The 16,112-nt window shown below is 46.7% G+C and overlaps 1 protein-coding gene across 1 annotated transcript; it reads left to right on the top strand.

Moving 5' to 3' along the window:
- Positions 1-8,671: 8,671 nt before the first annotated feature.
- LOC136481939 (cysteine-rich receptor-like protein kinase 29) lies at positions 8,672-10,860 on the top strand. The gene is made up of 6 exons (XM_066479213.1): positions 8,672-9,048; positions 9,182-9,352; positions 9,456-9,717; positions 9,803-10,034; positions 10,136-10,286; positions 10,402-10,860. Exons 2-6 carry the CDS (start codon positions 9,206-9,208, stop codon positions 10,579-10,581), a joined length of 972 nt encoding a protein of 323 aa, XP_066335310.1. The 5' UTR covers positions 8,672-9,048; positions 9,182-9,205; the 3' UTR covers positions 10,582-10,860.
- Positions 10,861-16,112: the final 5,252 nt, after the last annotated feature.

The raw sequence follows: 16,112 nt of genomic DNA, 5'->3' as shown, positions 1-16,112 counted from the left end.
AATATAATAGCGGAATGAAATCATGTTATCAGAGTTATAAATAATTTAATTGAACAGCGGAATAGAAACATGTGAACAGAGTTACAGCGGAACTAAACATCTATTAATGACGTGGTGAAGTATTGATATATATAGACTACGGCAACAGATTATGAAACTTTCATTTATAAAAGTATTTGGTGAGAGTTATAAATAACAACTATGATCGCAGCGTAAAGGAAATCCTCTCTGAGCCCACCAGGAGGAATCCACACACAAAGGTCAGCTCAAGTGTCCACCTGTTACCTGCAACAGGGGGAATAAAACCCTGAGTACTCAATTGTACTCAGCAAGACTAACCCGATAGGAGAAAAGAAAAGACTCCAAGGATATGCAAGGCTATCTGGTTTGTGGGTTGCATTTGCAGAAGCATTACTAAGTGTGCGTCCTTATATTTGATTTTTATTAATAGCCGCATTGGTTCGTTAACTAACCATTCTATGTAAGCACCTGTGCTACTTTCAAGCAAGTGGTAAGCAATCAGATTTCCTTTGTCCATCTTCCATCTTTCATCTTTCAGTTCTTACTACGATGCTAAACCGTAGACAAGCCGTACCGGATAGCCCGGCGATTCGCGAATCAATGCCCCAGCTGGGTACCCCGAAAACACACGCCCCGCTTGTACCCCAGGCACCAGCAGGACCAACCCATCACTCTCCTGTCCCGGGTGTCCAGGTCCCCGTCCAAACTGGGACTCCAAGCCCCCGCCCCTGAGTCCCGGACTCAGCGCGGTGCAAGGACCTCCTCCACCAAAAACAAACCCTGACAGTCGGTCCGGAAAGAGCCGGATCCGCGACAAGAGAGCAACAAGTCTTCCAAGCGCCCATACACAAGTATGTGCTCGAGATAATAAGTCTGTGACCTGCCGAGAGTCATATGCAACGATCGGTCCTTAACCGACCAGACAGGGAAACACGGTGTAACCAAGCTATGACCCGCCTCCGCGGCGACACAACTTCTTACACCCACCACTACTCAAACCACATCCCTGCCCGGTCACCATTTTCCTTTCCACCAATTTATATATTGCAAGTGATAATCATATAGTAACATATTTCCTATATCTCGCGAGTGACAGGCAATCACTCGACTTCTACCGGAGTCCTGTAGCATAGCAATCTACACGATCCTGTCGTACTAGTAAGACTCATAGGATAAAGATATATATGCAAGTGGGTTTCATTCAACTCCTTAAACTTAATGCACAAATATAATTTAAACTGCAGAAAGTAGGGGTTATGCACCGGGGCTTGCCTGGGTAAAATATAATTAGAAGTTAGCTTTCCATCATGGCGACATGATCTCCAAAAGCACCATTTCTTCAGCAATTCCCGATGACTCCGTGATCCATCGACGTCCCTATCATGATATGCAATGTAATGAATTGCAAGGGTATGATCAACTGACTGCAATCGTGACTCGTATAACTACGCTCTACGTCTTTCAAGTGAACGAGCTAGTCCTAATGACGACCGTACTTAGGCTACATCCATGTTGTCGCATAAGACGATATTTCTCAACAATTCTTTTAGTTATATAAACCAACGGTGTTTCTTTATTTTATTCTATCGATTTAATCAGTATTCAAAATAAGACATCATTATCTATTTAGCAACTGATTATTCTGGAGCTACAAAAATTACGGTGAGTAACTACTACTGCTAGGAGTCTACTATACAAATTTCAGATTCAACAATATTACCAGTTTACCATACCAATTCCTACAGGTTTACCTTTCCGTAATATTAATTATCTCTAATTAATTATATAGCTTCCTAAGAATATTATCCACTATGTGAACAAATCATACTAGTAGGTAGATCATGATTTTAGGAGACTAACAAAACTGGTCTGACATTTTAATGATTTTCTTCTTATTTATTTTCAATTTTTGGAAGAGCATTGACTGAACAAAAACTAACACAAAAAGAGTAAGGGCCCGAGCGGCTGGCTCGGCCCGTAGACAATCACGCGGCCTACTGGCCGGACACAGCCCAGCGGCGCAGCCAGGCCAGCAGTGCGGCAGCAGACCGGCCAAGTGGCCCACGGCGCGGCGGCAGGCCGGCCAAACGCCCGCAGCGGCCCAGCCAGGCTGCAAGGGGTCGGCCCAGGCGGCAGGCCAACGGGCCAGGCGCGGTCGGTGGCCACTGACCGGCCCAGGTGGACTGATGGCGCGGCAATTAGCGAAATGACCCCTACGCTTCTCCCTATTCAGTCCTAGGTCCACAGTACTGTTTAAATGAGTCACGTATTTAGCAAAAAGGACCCCGTATAATTCTTTTGCTTGGATATATACCCTCCTCACCTTGCTTCTTCAATCTCAGAACAGAGCATCGATAGGGGAGGAGCTCCGGCCGGCCACGGCGTGCTCGCACACAGGCTGAGGGGCACGCGCACGGGGAAGGCGGTGGCGCTGCGGTGCTGGCAGGGTGCCTCCGTGCGCTAGGCGGCCGGTTGGATCGGCTGGCGGTCCAGCGTGGACCGGGGGAACTCCGGCATGGGCGGCTGCGGGCGCGCAGGGCGCCGAGCGGAGGGACGGCCGTTGCGGCGCTGCTCGGCCACGACGGGCGTGGGCGGCAGCAGCAGGTCACGGGGAGGGGCATGGAACGTCGAAGCTCCGGGCATGGCGACTGCAGGCGCGGTGGCACCGCTGAGCTGCGACGGCGGGGCAGCACAGCGGGGAGGCCGGCTCAGCGCGGCATAGCGCGCACGCGCGCGCGGGGAAGAAGAAACGGCGGGCGCCGGTGCGGGACGCACGGTGTGCTGCGGAGCTCGTGGGCACACGGACGGGGGCGCGGCACGTCAGCTCGACGGTGGCGCGGACACCGGGGCAGAGCGCCAGCACGGCCGCGGGAAACGTGGCAACGGCATTGGCCGGGCGGGTGCGCAGCGCGGGGAGGAAGAGGAAGAGCTAGGATTGCGACTCCCGCACGGAACCAGGAGCTTCACGCGTGCTCAGAAAGATAAAGAGGGCAGTGCTACAGAACTGCAGGGTGCTCAAGCGGCCGGTCGGTGGAGAAAAAGGAGCGGCAGGCAGCAGCGCGGGGCCAGGCGCAGCGAACGGATGGCGCGACGCCGCAGTCGACCTTGATAGCGGGTCAGCCGGCCATATCTGAAGGACGAGAGCGGTGTCCGGTTGTGGCTTGGATTTCTCAAAAAGCCGGGTAGGAGACAGCAGCAGCAGCAGAGACATCGGACGCAGCAAAAAAAAAACGAAGCCGGCGATGTAGGCTCGGGAGGATGGCCCTGGCAGTGCGGCCAGCAACGCGAAAGATAAAGGCGAGACCTGAGCGGGTGCAGACGAACACGCTGTCCGGTCGGCGTGGAAAACAATCGAAGACAGACAAGACAAGTGAATCAGAGAGTGAGAGCAGCAGCTTTGATTGCTCGATGCCAGGCAGCAGCTAGTCGTGGCTAAGCCCCCTCCGCAAGCAGCACGTCACGGTGCTTTTCATTAAAAATGTTTGAACAAGACCAGTACAAACAGCAGCGGTCCTTAGTGTTGCATCGCACAGGAAAATTAGTACATGGCAACAGCACGGACACGCAACGGAGACCAGAAAAAGGCAGACATAGATATTCATGACGTTGACATCGCTTGGCATGTACGTCCGTGTGTGTATATATATATATATATATATATAACAGTTGCGCTATATATATAAGTATATAGTTCTATTTATTAATGGATTATATTTTTATTTATAAAAGTTGCTTTTCCCTGCTTAATCTACGAGAACACACCGTTCGCTATTTAATTACTTTGTTCACTATCGTTTGCTAAAAATGGCATTTTAAACATGAGCGTAATATTTAATTTTTTTTTTTTTTTTTTTTTTAAATCCGAGACTTATTTAGGAAATTTTTCTTAGGCCTAACTCGCAGTGCTAAACGAGATCGTAACACCGGGTGTTACAGAGAGCACCCTGAACCACAACTCACGACTGTAGACGCAGCCAAGCAACAGGTGAGCGGGTGTCTCCCTGTCCTAGTCACAGAGAGGAAACGCGTGGGAGTCCTCTACGGCCTATAGATCTATAGGACGACATGCCGTAGAGGCCGTAGAGCTCTTTTCTAACGATGAAAGAAGCCGGTGGAGGTGTCCCAATCTGTGCTAGTGATAACAAACCGGCGACGAAGAGGCATGGATAGGCGACTAGGAAACAACGCGTGAAGGCATACCCTTATAGTGTGATTGGGTGCCCGCATATGCAGGGACCGTGCTCTTGGGATGCAAGTACCAGTTGTTTGGATGCTTGCAACATGACTTGATCAAGGCCCTACTAGTACTAATCTCTCAGCGGCCTGGTTGAAAGCCCTATGTTTTGGTTTTGGTTAATATAGACAACCTAGTGGCCTAACCCTTTGTTCTAAGTGATGTCATAAGATAGGTTGGTCCACATTCAAGATTGAGCAAGATGGCACTCAAGGTGATGGAGATGACCGGTCCACATTCAAGATTGAGCAAGATGGCACTCAAGGTGATGGAGATGACCACATGACGATGATCAAGTGCTTGGTCTTTGGAAAAGAAGAAAGAGAAAAACAAAGCTCTATGGGCTCAAGGAAAAAGTATAAATAGGGATTTTGTTTTGCCAGTCAAGACACAATAGAGTGCGTGATCGAATTTAGAATAGATGGTCATGCTATTAAGAGGGGAGCTCTAATTAGACAATTTGGTCATCTAGTGCAACTAGGTGTTGGAATACTTTGCATATGCATTTAGGCCTAGTGACACACTCGGAGAGCAAGTGCAAACATTTATGAAAAAAATCTTTGCAAAAGGCTAATTTGGCTCTAACATATTTGTAAAAATATATTTGAGAGTTAAACGCTTGAATGGAGGTGCTTGGGTGCTTCGGTGCTGCTGTTCAGCATGCACCGATCGTGCCCGGTGGCACACCGGTCGTGTGCACCAGTCACGATGGCCGTGGTTTCACTCTTCACGCGTTTTAGCCAAGCACCATCATACTGGTGTGCACCGGTTGAAGTGCACTGGTGTGAGGTTCTAGACAGCTTGCAGATCGGTCACGCGGTTGTTCTGAGCACCGGTGCTCACCCACCGGTGTTCACACCGGTCACAGGTTCTAGAGAGCATGTAGATCGCTGCACGAATGCTATAACATACCGGTTGGGCGAGTTGGGCTGGTGGATCTCTTGTTACTCTTGGTGATTGCCTAGCCGGCCTGGTGATTGGAGGATCGTTGAGCAAAAATTGGTGATTGTTTCCAGCTTCGATCGATCGATTGTGAGGGGTTCTTGTGCCTATTCCCCACAGGGATTCGCCAAAAAGGCAACTCTAGTGGAATCATGGCTTGGGTAGCGCCTCTCTAGTGGTTCTTACCGGGCCTTTGTGGTGGGCTTGGCATGTGATGCCAATTAGCGCATGAACCACTTAGTTTGGACTCGCCACAACTTGGATGTAGGTTGCCGGTAGGCAATCGAACCACGGGGATATATCTTGTGTCATATTGTCTCTGCCCGGTTCAGTATAAAGCTCTACACTTGCTATTCAATTCATTAGTATTCTTGTATAGTGCTTGTTTGCTTGTGTAGCTTAGCCTCTAGTTGTAGTTGTAATTAGTTTAGCTTCTCTAGTTAGTAGCTTCGCTAGTTGTAGCTAGTTTTCAAGAGTAGTTTAAGTGCTTGTGTGCAATCAACCTAGAGATCATAGTAACTAACTTGTGTAGGAGGCTTTCTTGTGGTGAATTAGAGCTACCACAATAGATTGCTTAGTCATCATCTTATTTACTAATCAAGGTTGCTCTAGTGTCTTTGAAGGAATTTTTATAGGCTACTCAACCCCCCTCTAGGCATTTAGATCCTATCACTGGCACCAGAGAATGAAAATAAAACTCTTTTCCCCTTGGCCTTGGCTCACGTGGGACGCAATTGTACGCCTGGCATCGCTGCCACTACTCACCTTATTGGTGCAACTTATTTATCTTGCAACCAAACAACCGCTCCATGTGTCCTGGTGCTACTGACCCAGACAACCAAACATCTATGGCTTGCATGGCTTGCGCCTGGCCAGCGATAGCCTGTCTGCTAGATGCGATGCAGGCTAGAAGGGGAAGGAAACCAAACATGATATTAGCAAGCATGCCTGACCTAGCCACACAGTCAAAGTATAGGTCGGTGTAGTCAATGCTGATGTTGGAGTAGCACGCATGATGTCGATAGGATTTGGGTGTTTCAACCCTGATCAGTGATCAGGCAAACAAAAAAAAAGATATAAAGAACAATAGATCAAAACCAGTGGCAATAGAGGGTAACAAGGTACTTGGCTAGAGGTGTCCTCCAATGATGAATGCAACACGGTCTGGCGTTTGGGTCCCCAGTCATTTGAGATGGTGGAGACGACGTGGGTCGGCGGGGAGCTCCTAGCACAGAGTGGTGGTGAGGCGATACGAGATCCGTCCCACTAGGACGCCTGGCAGAGGCAAGGTAGGTCGGTGTGGGTTGATGGTGGTTGAGAAGGGCATTGGTGCATTGGTCAGGGTGCAACATGACATAGCTACTACCACCACAACGGCGCAATAACAGTTCACGTGAGGCATGCCTGCCACGCCACTGTGGCTCAAGGACGATGTGCGATCCAACAACATAGATGTGGACGGAGGATTTCGGCGACATGAGGAAGTACACGGTCTGCTATCCACGCTAGAATGACGAGGAAGGCAACAAATCAATATGATCTACCACCTAAACAAGGACGCTACCTTCGGCGGAGATCGGTCTCCCTAGGGGCAGTGGGGCACTCAGTGCGGAAGCGTATCTTGTGCCCTAAATCGAAACTTGAACTCATGATAACATATAGGAGGAATAGAGAATGATTATATAGGGAGGACTAACACTGATAGGTCCCTCTTAGGCAAGCTACCGATAGTCAGGAGTCGGCTACAATTAGTCCATTAAGATTCGAACTCAAGATCTCTAGTTCTAAACAGTATTAAGTTGCATGCACTAACCCATTCAATCAAAAAGCTTAACATGATAGAGAAGCGTGGACAATTCACTTAACCCTCTGCAACATATCTTTTATGCCAAGAGCTCCAAAAGATGGAATGCGGGGGACACCCTGCCAACATTAATTTCTGCTATATGGTAGTACTAGTTATTATGGTTGTGTCTCACCAAAATGTAAATTTTTGGCCAGGCCCATCATTCAAAATAGAGTCAGGACTTTGGATAGTCTGACACGGTGAGGTTGGACGCACTGCCCAATTTGCCCAATGTGTAGACAAACTGCTGAGGGGGTGTTTAGTTATCCCAGAATTCAAACTTTGGCACTATAAAAAAGAAGATTCCCCGTCACATCAAACTTGCGGTACATGCATGGAGTACTAAATGTTGACGAAATAAAAAACTAATTGCACAGTTTGGTTGTACTTTGCAAGACGAACATTTTGAGCCTAATTAGTCAACGATGGGACAATTATTACCAAATACAAACGAAATGCTATAGTGCGCTACAATAAGCTACAGTGATTTCGGCGGCGCTGATTCCAGGCAACTAAACGAGGCCTGAGAGAACATACAACATGCATGTAGACTACAGATAAACAAGGCGGATCTGGAGCCTCTGCACGGAATGGACTAGCCAGGGTACGACCGAGTTATCAACTCGTACATACACACAGATCTGTTTTAATTTGCTCCTACGGAGAATTGAATCTAAGATATGAGGTGCTCCTAAAGCTCTTGTAATCATTAAGCTACATGTTGTTTCATACTCTCTTCTATATCAATGAAATAGGCACAAACTCATGCTCGTTCATTCAAAAAAAAGTCTTAGAATCGCAATTATGATGTACCAGGAATTGTGACCGAAGGCAAACTTTGATTGGAAGGTTGAAAAACGAGACGACACGTTAATGCACATCCACTGTTCACTCTCTCCGTTTATGGTGTGTTTGGTTTCGAGAATAAGCTAAGGCCAAACAGGCCCTTAGTCTATCATCTCCTCGTTCCTTACTTTTTTATTTAGTTTGTGGAATGAAATAGATTGATGCATCGTCACCTTCTTTCTCACAGGCTAATAACCAGTACTAGTACGAGAAATAGAGTCATCCCACAAAATTTTAGGAATGAACTTATGATGCACCATCTTACTTAGGATAGAGTGAATACTCAAATAAAACACCCTATTAGTCCCCCAAACAATGCTCGGTTTACTGTACTTCCTCTGTGTCTAAATTATAAGATGTTTTGATATTTTTTTATATATAGTTTGTACTATATATTTAGAAATAACTTACATCTACGTAGAAAAAGTTATGAATTTAGAATAGATTAAATGCTAAGCCACTTCTTATATTTGCGGGGAAAAGGGCACAACAATTCGCAAAATAAAAAAAAAGACCCTGATTTGCGGAAAAAAAGTACGGGGACCTGTATGACAAGGCACAAATTAAGGGAGTGTTCGGCTAGACTAAATTCCGGTTTGTTGGACTTATTTTTTCAACCGGAGCGGTGTTCCTCTCTCGTAATATTCCAGCACGAACAATGTTAAACAGTGAAAATTTCAGTCAAGCCGAACCGCCTGTATCGTAGTTACCGAAGAAAAACAATACAATATTCATGAGAAATAAGCAAAGCCATCTCCCTTCTTCCGAACACGGCGTAGACACGCTGACAGTGACAGCTAGAGCATGGAGATAGGAGTATTTGGTGTGACCCTTGCACAACACAACACGGCCGTTGACTGATTTTGCTCGCATCTCCTGTGTTCTGGTCTGAATCCCCTGCTTGGAGCTTCGCAGCAACACCGTGCTCATCTGCGCTGAAAAAGCACCAATCTTTCTATTGCGCGTCTTCGTCTAGAGTCAAGTCTCCTCGTCTCGATCCAGATCCCGCCGGGTTGGTTTATATATAGTCTTCAAATCCCAGCAGCTCAAGCTTCATCCCGCGTCCCGCGAGCAATCTCAAGATTCTCAGCTCGACAGCTCCTGTGGTTCTTCACTTCTTCAGTCTCTCCCCAGCTTGGATCCCTCAACTGTTCTCCAGGTCGGTGCTTATTTTCGATTGATTTCAGAACTTTCAAGTTCGTCAAAACTCTGTCTTTTATTGCAATAATTTGTTGAAGAACCTCATTATTTCGTAGAACTTGTAATAACTCCTGAAGAGCTCTCGTGTACAGGTACAGCTACTTGAATCGTCAGAAATGGCCACTGGCGCCAGCGGAGATGGCAAGCCTAGTCTTCTGAGTACTTTACCGAAGCAACTGCCAGCGGATTTTCTGAAAGAAATTACGAAAGGGTTCTCTGCTGAGCGAAAATTGGGTCAAGGTGCATTTGGAACTGTTTACATGGTATGGTTAAGCTCAAACACTGTCCCTTTCTTTGTTTTTTTTAAAAAAAGTAAAGTTCAATAAAAGCATGCCGATTACAGTATCTGAGAGGTCAAACTGACAGGGGTTCCTGCAAGATGGGCAAGCCATTGCTGTGAAGAAGCTCTCAGATAATTCCCCAGTGGCAACTGACAACCAGTTCAAGAATGAGGTTGGGAACCTTATGGCCATCCAGCATGAGAATATAGTGAGGTTGTATGGCTACTGCCATGAAGCGCATAAGAAAGTGATAGAGCACAATGGAAGATACATTCTGGTGGATGTGGTTGAGAGCATGCTCTGCTACGAATATGCCCCCAACGGAAACCTCGCCAAGTTTATTTTTGGTATGAGGATGCACAGTCCAACATAGCTGTTTTGTCATTAATATATGAAAGAAATGCGCCCTTGACCCATGTTCTCATTCTTTAGATATGTCTTCTAGGCCTCCTTGGGCCACATGCTTCAAAATAATCAAGGGCATCTGCCAGGGTTTATATTTCCTACATAAGGGAACGGATAGGCCTATTGTTCATCTGGACCTTCAGCCTGCCAACATATTGTTGGATGATAACATGGTGCCAAAAATTGCGGATTTTGGCCTGTCAAGACTCTTTGGTGAAGAACAAACCCGAATAAACACAATAAATGTTGTGGGAGCAAAGTAAGTCCAGTAATGATTTTGTTTATCATTGTTTTGTTCCCTTAATACTTTACATTTGTGTCTCCCATGATCTTTGTAACAACATTGTTCATGCTTTCCAGAGGGTATATGGCTCCAGAATATCTGTACAGAGGAGAAATCTCAACCCGGTCTGACATATACAGCTTAGGTGTACTAATCATGGAGATCACAACTGGACAGAAGAACTCTGCGCATGACAAAGACATGTCTGCAAGGGACTTTGTAGATCAGGCAAGGCCACATATATATTACTACTAGTGCATTTGAAGACCAGAATATATTTTTTTATGCTTATTTTAATTTTGTTTGTATAATATCACTTAGGCTCATAATTTTAATCCTGCAGGTTCGTCAAACATGGACAGATGAGCACATAGCATCCAAGTACTCATCACTAGATGCAGACAGCCTCCAGCAAGTAAAAACATGCATTGAAACTGGGCTAAAATGTGTGGATATCGATCAGAAGAAGAGACCTTCTATAGTTGAAATTGTTGACAAGCTCGATGGAAGGCATGCTCGCTGAATGGTGAACTAGTGCATGCTGTGCAAGGTAAAACTGTGGTGCAGAGTAAGTTCACCCATGGTGATACGCTGTAGATGCAATCTTGGGCACAACAATTGTATCACTAACTAATTTATGTAATTGTGAACAATATGTTGCTTGAGTAATCCCATTTGTTTTGGTTTGCAATTAGTAGTCCCTCCAGTCTGTTTTATGTGTCGCTTTAGCTGTGAAATGTGAACAAAAAGACATTATAATGTGACATACCTGTGAGCTTACTGTTCGTGTTATGATTTTACTCTGAATTATGGCCATATATGGATAACATAATTGTTGATCGATGATCCCAACATGTCTGATTGACCATGCTTGACATATTACTATGGTTTCTAAAAATCTATGTGCCTTTTATATACTGTATTTGCCCATGAGCTTCACTTATGGCTATCGCCAAGATCACATAGTCAGAGCAAATGCCCTGACGCTAAGTACAATTCAAGGGAAGTGATAAACGAAAAGTACAACGAATGAGACAAGAAGCACACCAAATAGACATTTCTGAACTAACTGGATGTGTGAATCGAGCGCCCAAAATATTTGGTGAGTTTGGGGACTCAGTGCAGATGGAAAATAGAAAAACTACACACCGAAACAATGCAGTGGAGTGCTGGAATTACCAGATGGTAGCAACAGGCAGTAGCACCTGAAAGAGTGACAGTACCCGTTGAGCTCTAGGAAATCAGCAGAAGGCATTACATTTACATGCTATGGCAACTGAACAAAGCATTGGATGTGAAAGGATCAAGATGTCTAAGAGGGGAGGTAAATTGGGCAAATTACAATTTTTTTTGCAATAATCAAATCCTATAGTTAGCCCAATTAACCTCTTGTGCCTAAAAAGTGTTTCTATTGATCTAACGCATAAAAGTTTAGCACCCTAAGTTCCAATCCTACTCTAGCATGGCAATTCTAGGAATGTAAAAGACAAGTATTGAATTGCTCAAAGTAAATGCTTAAAGTAAAGAGAGGAGAAGGAACGCGGCGATGTTTTGCCGAGGTATCGGAGAGTCGCCAGTCCCCACTAGTCTTCGTTGGAGCACCCGCGTAAGGGTGTAGCTCCCCCTTGATCCGCGTAAGGATCAAGTGCTCTCTACGGGTTGATTCTTTGATACTCCGTCACGGTGAATCACCCACAACCGCTTACAACTTAAGTTGGGTCATCCACGAGCTCTCCGGATGATCACCAAGCTCCCAATCACAACCAAACTGTCTAGGTGATGGCGATCACCAAGAGTAACAAGCACGGAATCTCACTTGACCACGACAAGCCTAATGAGAAGGGTGGATGCACACTTTGCTACTCTTAATCTCACTAATGAGGGCTCTCTTTGGGATTCTCAAATCTCAATCACCTCACTAGGACCTTGCTCTTTTTGGCACTCTCTAAGGTGTTTCTCAGCTGTTGGAATGAGCAAAAGTACCCCCACACACGAATGGAGGTGGTATTTATAACATGGGCTGAAAAACGAACCGTTATGTGCCTCTGCGGGGTGACCGGACGCGCCGGTCATGTTGACCAGACACGCCGGTCAGTTCACCCTGAACTCCAGTGTTTACAGTGTGACCGGACACGTCCGGTCGAGATTTTCCCTCTCTAGAACCTTACTGGAGTCGACCGGACGCTGGTCCCCAGCGTCCGGCCACTTGACCTCTCAGCGTCCGGTCGCACCAGACGAAAACACCTTGGTCAAATGAACTGACCGGACCCTGAACCAGCGTCCGGTCACACCGGAGCTAGCGTCCGGTCAGTATTTGACCCTCCATTTACTTCCAACTCTCGATCATATGTGAATAAAGTTTGCTCCATTGGATCTAAGGGCTATTTTGGAGCTACCTAGTGCTAGTTTTAGCAAGTGTGCACCACACCTAACCCACTAGACTCACCTAGGTCAAGCTATCCGTTCGTACTTCCCTTAATAGTACGACCAAAGGAAAAATAAAGTCCTAAACTACTCTAAGTGTCACTTCAACTCCAATCGACACTTAGAACTAGTCCATCCTTAACCTTGTCGTCCATCCTTTAAAAACCGAAACGATTTCCATCGTAGGGGCATGACCATCATGATAGCCCAATCGATCTCTATTACCGTGACCTAACTTAATTGCCTCTGCAAAACACACGTTAGTCACAGTAATCACGTATTGTAATTAATCACTGAAACCCAACTAGTGGCCTAGATGCTTTCAATCTCCCCTTTTTGGTGATTGATGACAATACCACCTCGAGTATGTGAAAGAGATGAGGTTTTTTAACATGCTTGGTTCATATAAGCTTTTGACAATAAGAACAAAAGTGTTAGGCAAGCTTATATGACCCAAGCCAACATGATGTACTCAAAAGATGAAATAAGCATGAGTACTAGAAATAAAGCTCATTTGCATCGGAGTAAAACGCGGAAGCAAAGCAAATGAGCACAGCACACGTGATATGACATATAAATAATTCAAAGTAGAGAGCACACATGTCATATATCACGATCACGTAGATATCACTATCACATAAATGTAGTTTAATGCATAAAGGTAAACACACGACGAATGCATAATAGTGTACCACACATAAAAACTCCAAATGTAATAGATAAGCTAATAGATAAACTAAGCTCCCCCTAAATATGTCACTCCCCTAAGTCTAACATACTCGATCCCTCTCCCCCTTTGGCGTCAAACACCAAAACCTAAGGGTTGGTCGGCGGGGCTGCAGCGGATGAGTCGGGCGCTGAGGTACGAGGAGCGAGCTGAAACTAGGCGCCATCATCATCTGACCCTGAGCTCTAAGCAATCTGACCCTCTGTAGCTGGAAGCGATGCTGAAGCAGTTTGGGTCGGATCAGGAACTGGAGCTGCTGTAGGCTATGCTGGTATGACTGAAGCAGCTGGCTCTAATGATGCCACTGAGGAAGGGAGCGTCTCTGTAGTCCCGGTAATAGGTGCAGCTGTACAAGGACCTAGGACATGTAGATATGAAGGAGTAGGCTACCCTGTCAACTCACTAAAGGATGCACCAAGGCTCCTGGACACTGTAGTCTCTGGCACTAGCAGCGAGGACATCCCAGCCAGTGTGAAGCCTGTCTAAAAAGGTGTGAACTATGGGGCTATCACTGGCGAAGCAAAATACTGGGACACCTGCTCTGTAGGTGAAGCAAACTGTGCTGGTGGCTGTCCCTGACTCTAAAGCCTACTAGGCTATAACGCTGGAGTCATAGAAGTAGTGGCAGTCTGACCAAGCTAGGGCGAAGGCTATGGCGGTGGAGCCCCAATAGCTGTCACAACATGCTGCATAAATCCAAGTAGCTGTTGCTGATGCATGGCCTGCTGCTGCTGCTGTAGAGCATGCGTTTGCAGCTGAATAGTCAGCTGCTGTCTCTGAAACTCATCCTACCGAGTCTGGAACTATACAAAAGTGGCAGCGGTCTCCTGAGCCTGGCGTGCCTGATCCTACCTCATCTGCTCAAGTATAGCAAGGAGAGCGGGGTCTGTCTATGGTGCAGGTGGAGCTAAACTAGAGCTGCCGGCCTCATGATCATGTCGACGTGCAGGCATTTGAGGAATGTCCCTGTAGTCCTTGTCTGAGCTATCACTGGGGTCGCTCTTGACCATCCCCTCCTGCTGAGCATGCTGCTCCTCAGTAGCTGCAATACCCCTGATAATAGCATCCTACTGGGCTACAGTCTCTGGTACATCTGGACGACGGTGCGGCTGACTAGGTGTCTGTGGTGTACTATGGTGGATCATCTGAGTTAGGTTGTATGTAGGGAACTCTGTAGTAGCACCACTGTACTTAGCTAGCATCTCGGGCGGCCTCACTATAACTGCCTTGTGAATAAGAAATGTGATCCAATGGGCATAGGGCAACTGTCGATGACCTCTAAACCCCTCAGCAATAGTATCCTCCATCTCTGATAGAAGGAGATCCCAAATGTCAAACACTATCTACTGCATCAGAGAGTTCAGAAGCCATAGTTGTAAGCGAGTCAAGCCCTCACGATACCCCATCCTCGGAATCAAGGTCCTCCTCATAATGGCATCCAGCACTCTAGCTGTAGGAGTGAGATCACTAGGAGTCCTGCTCGATCCCTCGCCAAAAGGCTCCTTGAAGCAGTGGCGAACCAAATCTGTGGGAGGCACCATACCGCCACGAGGGCATCTAGGAGGCGCTGTCTGTCCATAGCAAACATCATGTAACCTGATGAGCTGCTCCTGAAGCCTGAGTATCTCCCTGACCCTAGTGCTCGTCAGCCTGTAATCTCTACCTCTGAATGCAAAGTGAATGTATCTATGCTGCGGGTCAATCCATAGAGTAGCATAGAACTGATGGACCCAAGATGAAACATATAATCCTATCCATCCAATCAAGTCTGTCAGCCCTGGTAGATATGCAAGGTAGGGGTGAATGTGCTCTCCAGTTGCTGCAACTATAGACTCAATGTTGCACACCCTCTGAGGTCTAAATATAGCTCCACTGTTAAGATATGCATTATAGAAATCCTCCTGCAGTGGTGTATAGAAGTCCTCTGAAGCTCTGTCATCCCTCCTCGGCGAGAACCACTGCTCAAAGTCCACAAACCTGAGCTACTACACCTGCTTGCCCGTGGCGGCCCTCAAGTCCAAGTGTGTCATAGGAGGCGAACCCTATGGTCTGAGCGGTGGATGAGAACCCCTCCGTTGTGTATCTACCCTCGGCGTGACTGGAGCACGGGTACGACCAGAGCGACGAAGCTATGGCTGAGGTGCCTGCTCTGTCTCCTCAGCCTGCTGTCCCTCCTGAGTCTGCTCTGCTGATGGTGCCTGCTGCTATGACTCCCCCTGAGGCTGACCCTCATCAATGGCAACATGTCATCCTCCAATCATGAGAGTCCTAGCTGGACCACCATGAAGGCGCTCAACCTGCTCAAGTGTAGCCCTTGCTTCTGGTGAAAGCTGATCTGCGATCCGGACTCCACTGCGAGCACCTCCTCTCTCGGCATGCTCTGCAGCCTCTGCAACTGCGGCTGCTCTAGCTGTATCTGCATCTAGATACTTGTGCTTCCTTATTGCCATCTTCTTTGTCGCCTTCCCTTTTGGATCTACAGGCAGGCGAGGTAGACGCCTCGGATCCTCATCACCTAGACCTCCTCCAGCGTTCTTCACACGAGCCATCTGAAGGATCAGAAGAGAACAACTACCACTGACAAGAAACAACTCATCACCTAGACCTCCTCCAGCCATCAAGATAGAGTAGAAGACTAGAGGAGGTGAGAGTAGAGTAGAGTAGAGTAAGAGGAGTAGAGTAAGAGTTGTACAGCTCAAAAGTTTGTTTGGCAACATAGGCAGCAATAAAACCCCATCACAGCTCAATCAAATTTAGTCAGTAAGAGTAAGAGTAGTAGAGGAACTGCTCAATTTAGTCAACAAGAGCATAGTAGAGGAGTAGGCAGTAGAGGAGGAGGGAGTAGAGGAGTAGGCAGTAGAGGAGGGAGTAGAGGAGGGAGTAGTAGTAGGCAGTAGTAGTAT

Source organism: Miscanthus floridulus, chromosome 9 (assembly GCF_019320115.1).
Source record: "Miscanthus floridulus cultivar M001 chromosome 9, ASM1932011v1, whole genome shotgun sequence".
NCBI classification, from domain to species: Eukaryota; Viridiplantae; Streptophyta; class Magnoliopsida; order Poales; family Poaceae; genus Miscanthus; species Miscanthus floridulus.
Note: the sequence above shows the minus strand (reverse complement) of the source record. Positions and strands in the feature narration are given on the sequence as shown.

Coding starts and splice junctions, on each gene's coding strand:
- LOC136481939 (XM_066479213.1), top strand. CDS start 9,206: ATGGCCACTGGCGCCAGCGGAGATGGCAAGCCTAGTCTTCTGAGTACT. Junction 9,718..9,802: donor CCTCGCCAAGTTTATTTTTG/GTATGAGGATGC, acceptor CTCATTCTTTAG/ATATGTCTTCTAGGCCTCCT. Junction 10,035..10,135: donor ATAAATGTTGTGGGAGCAAA/GTAAGTCCAGTA, acceptor CATGCTTTCCAG/AGGGTATATGGCTCCAGAAT.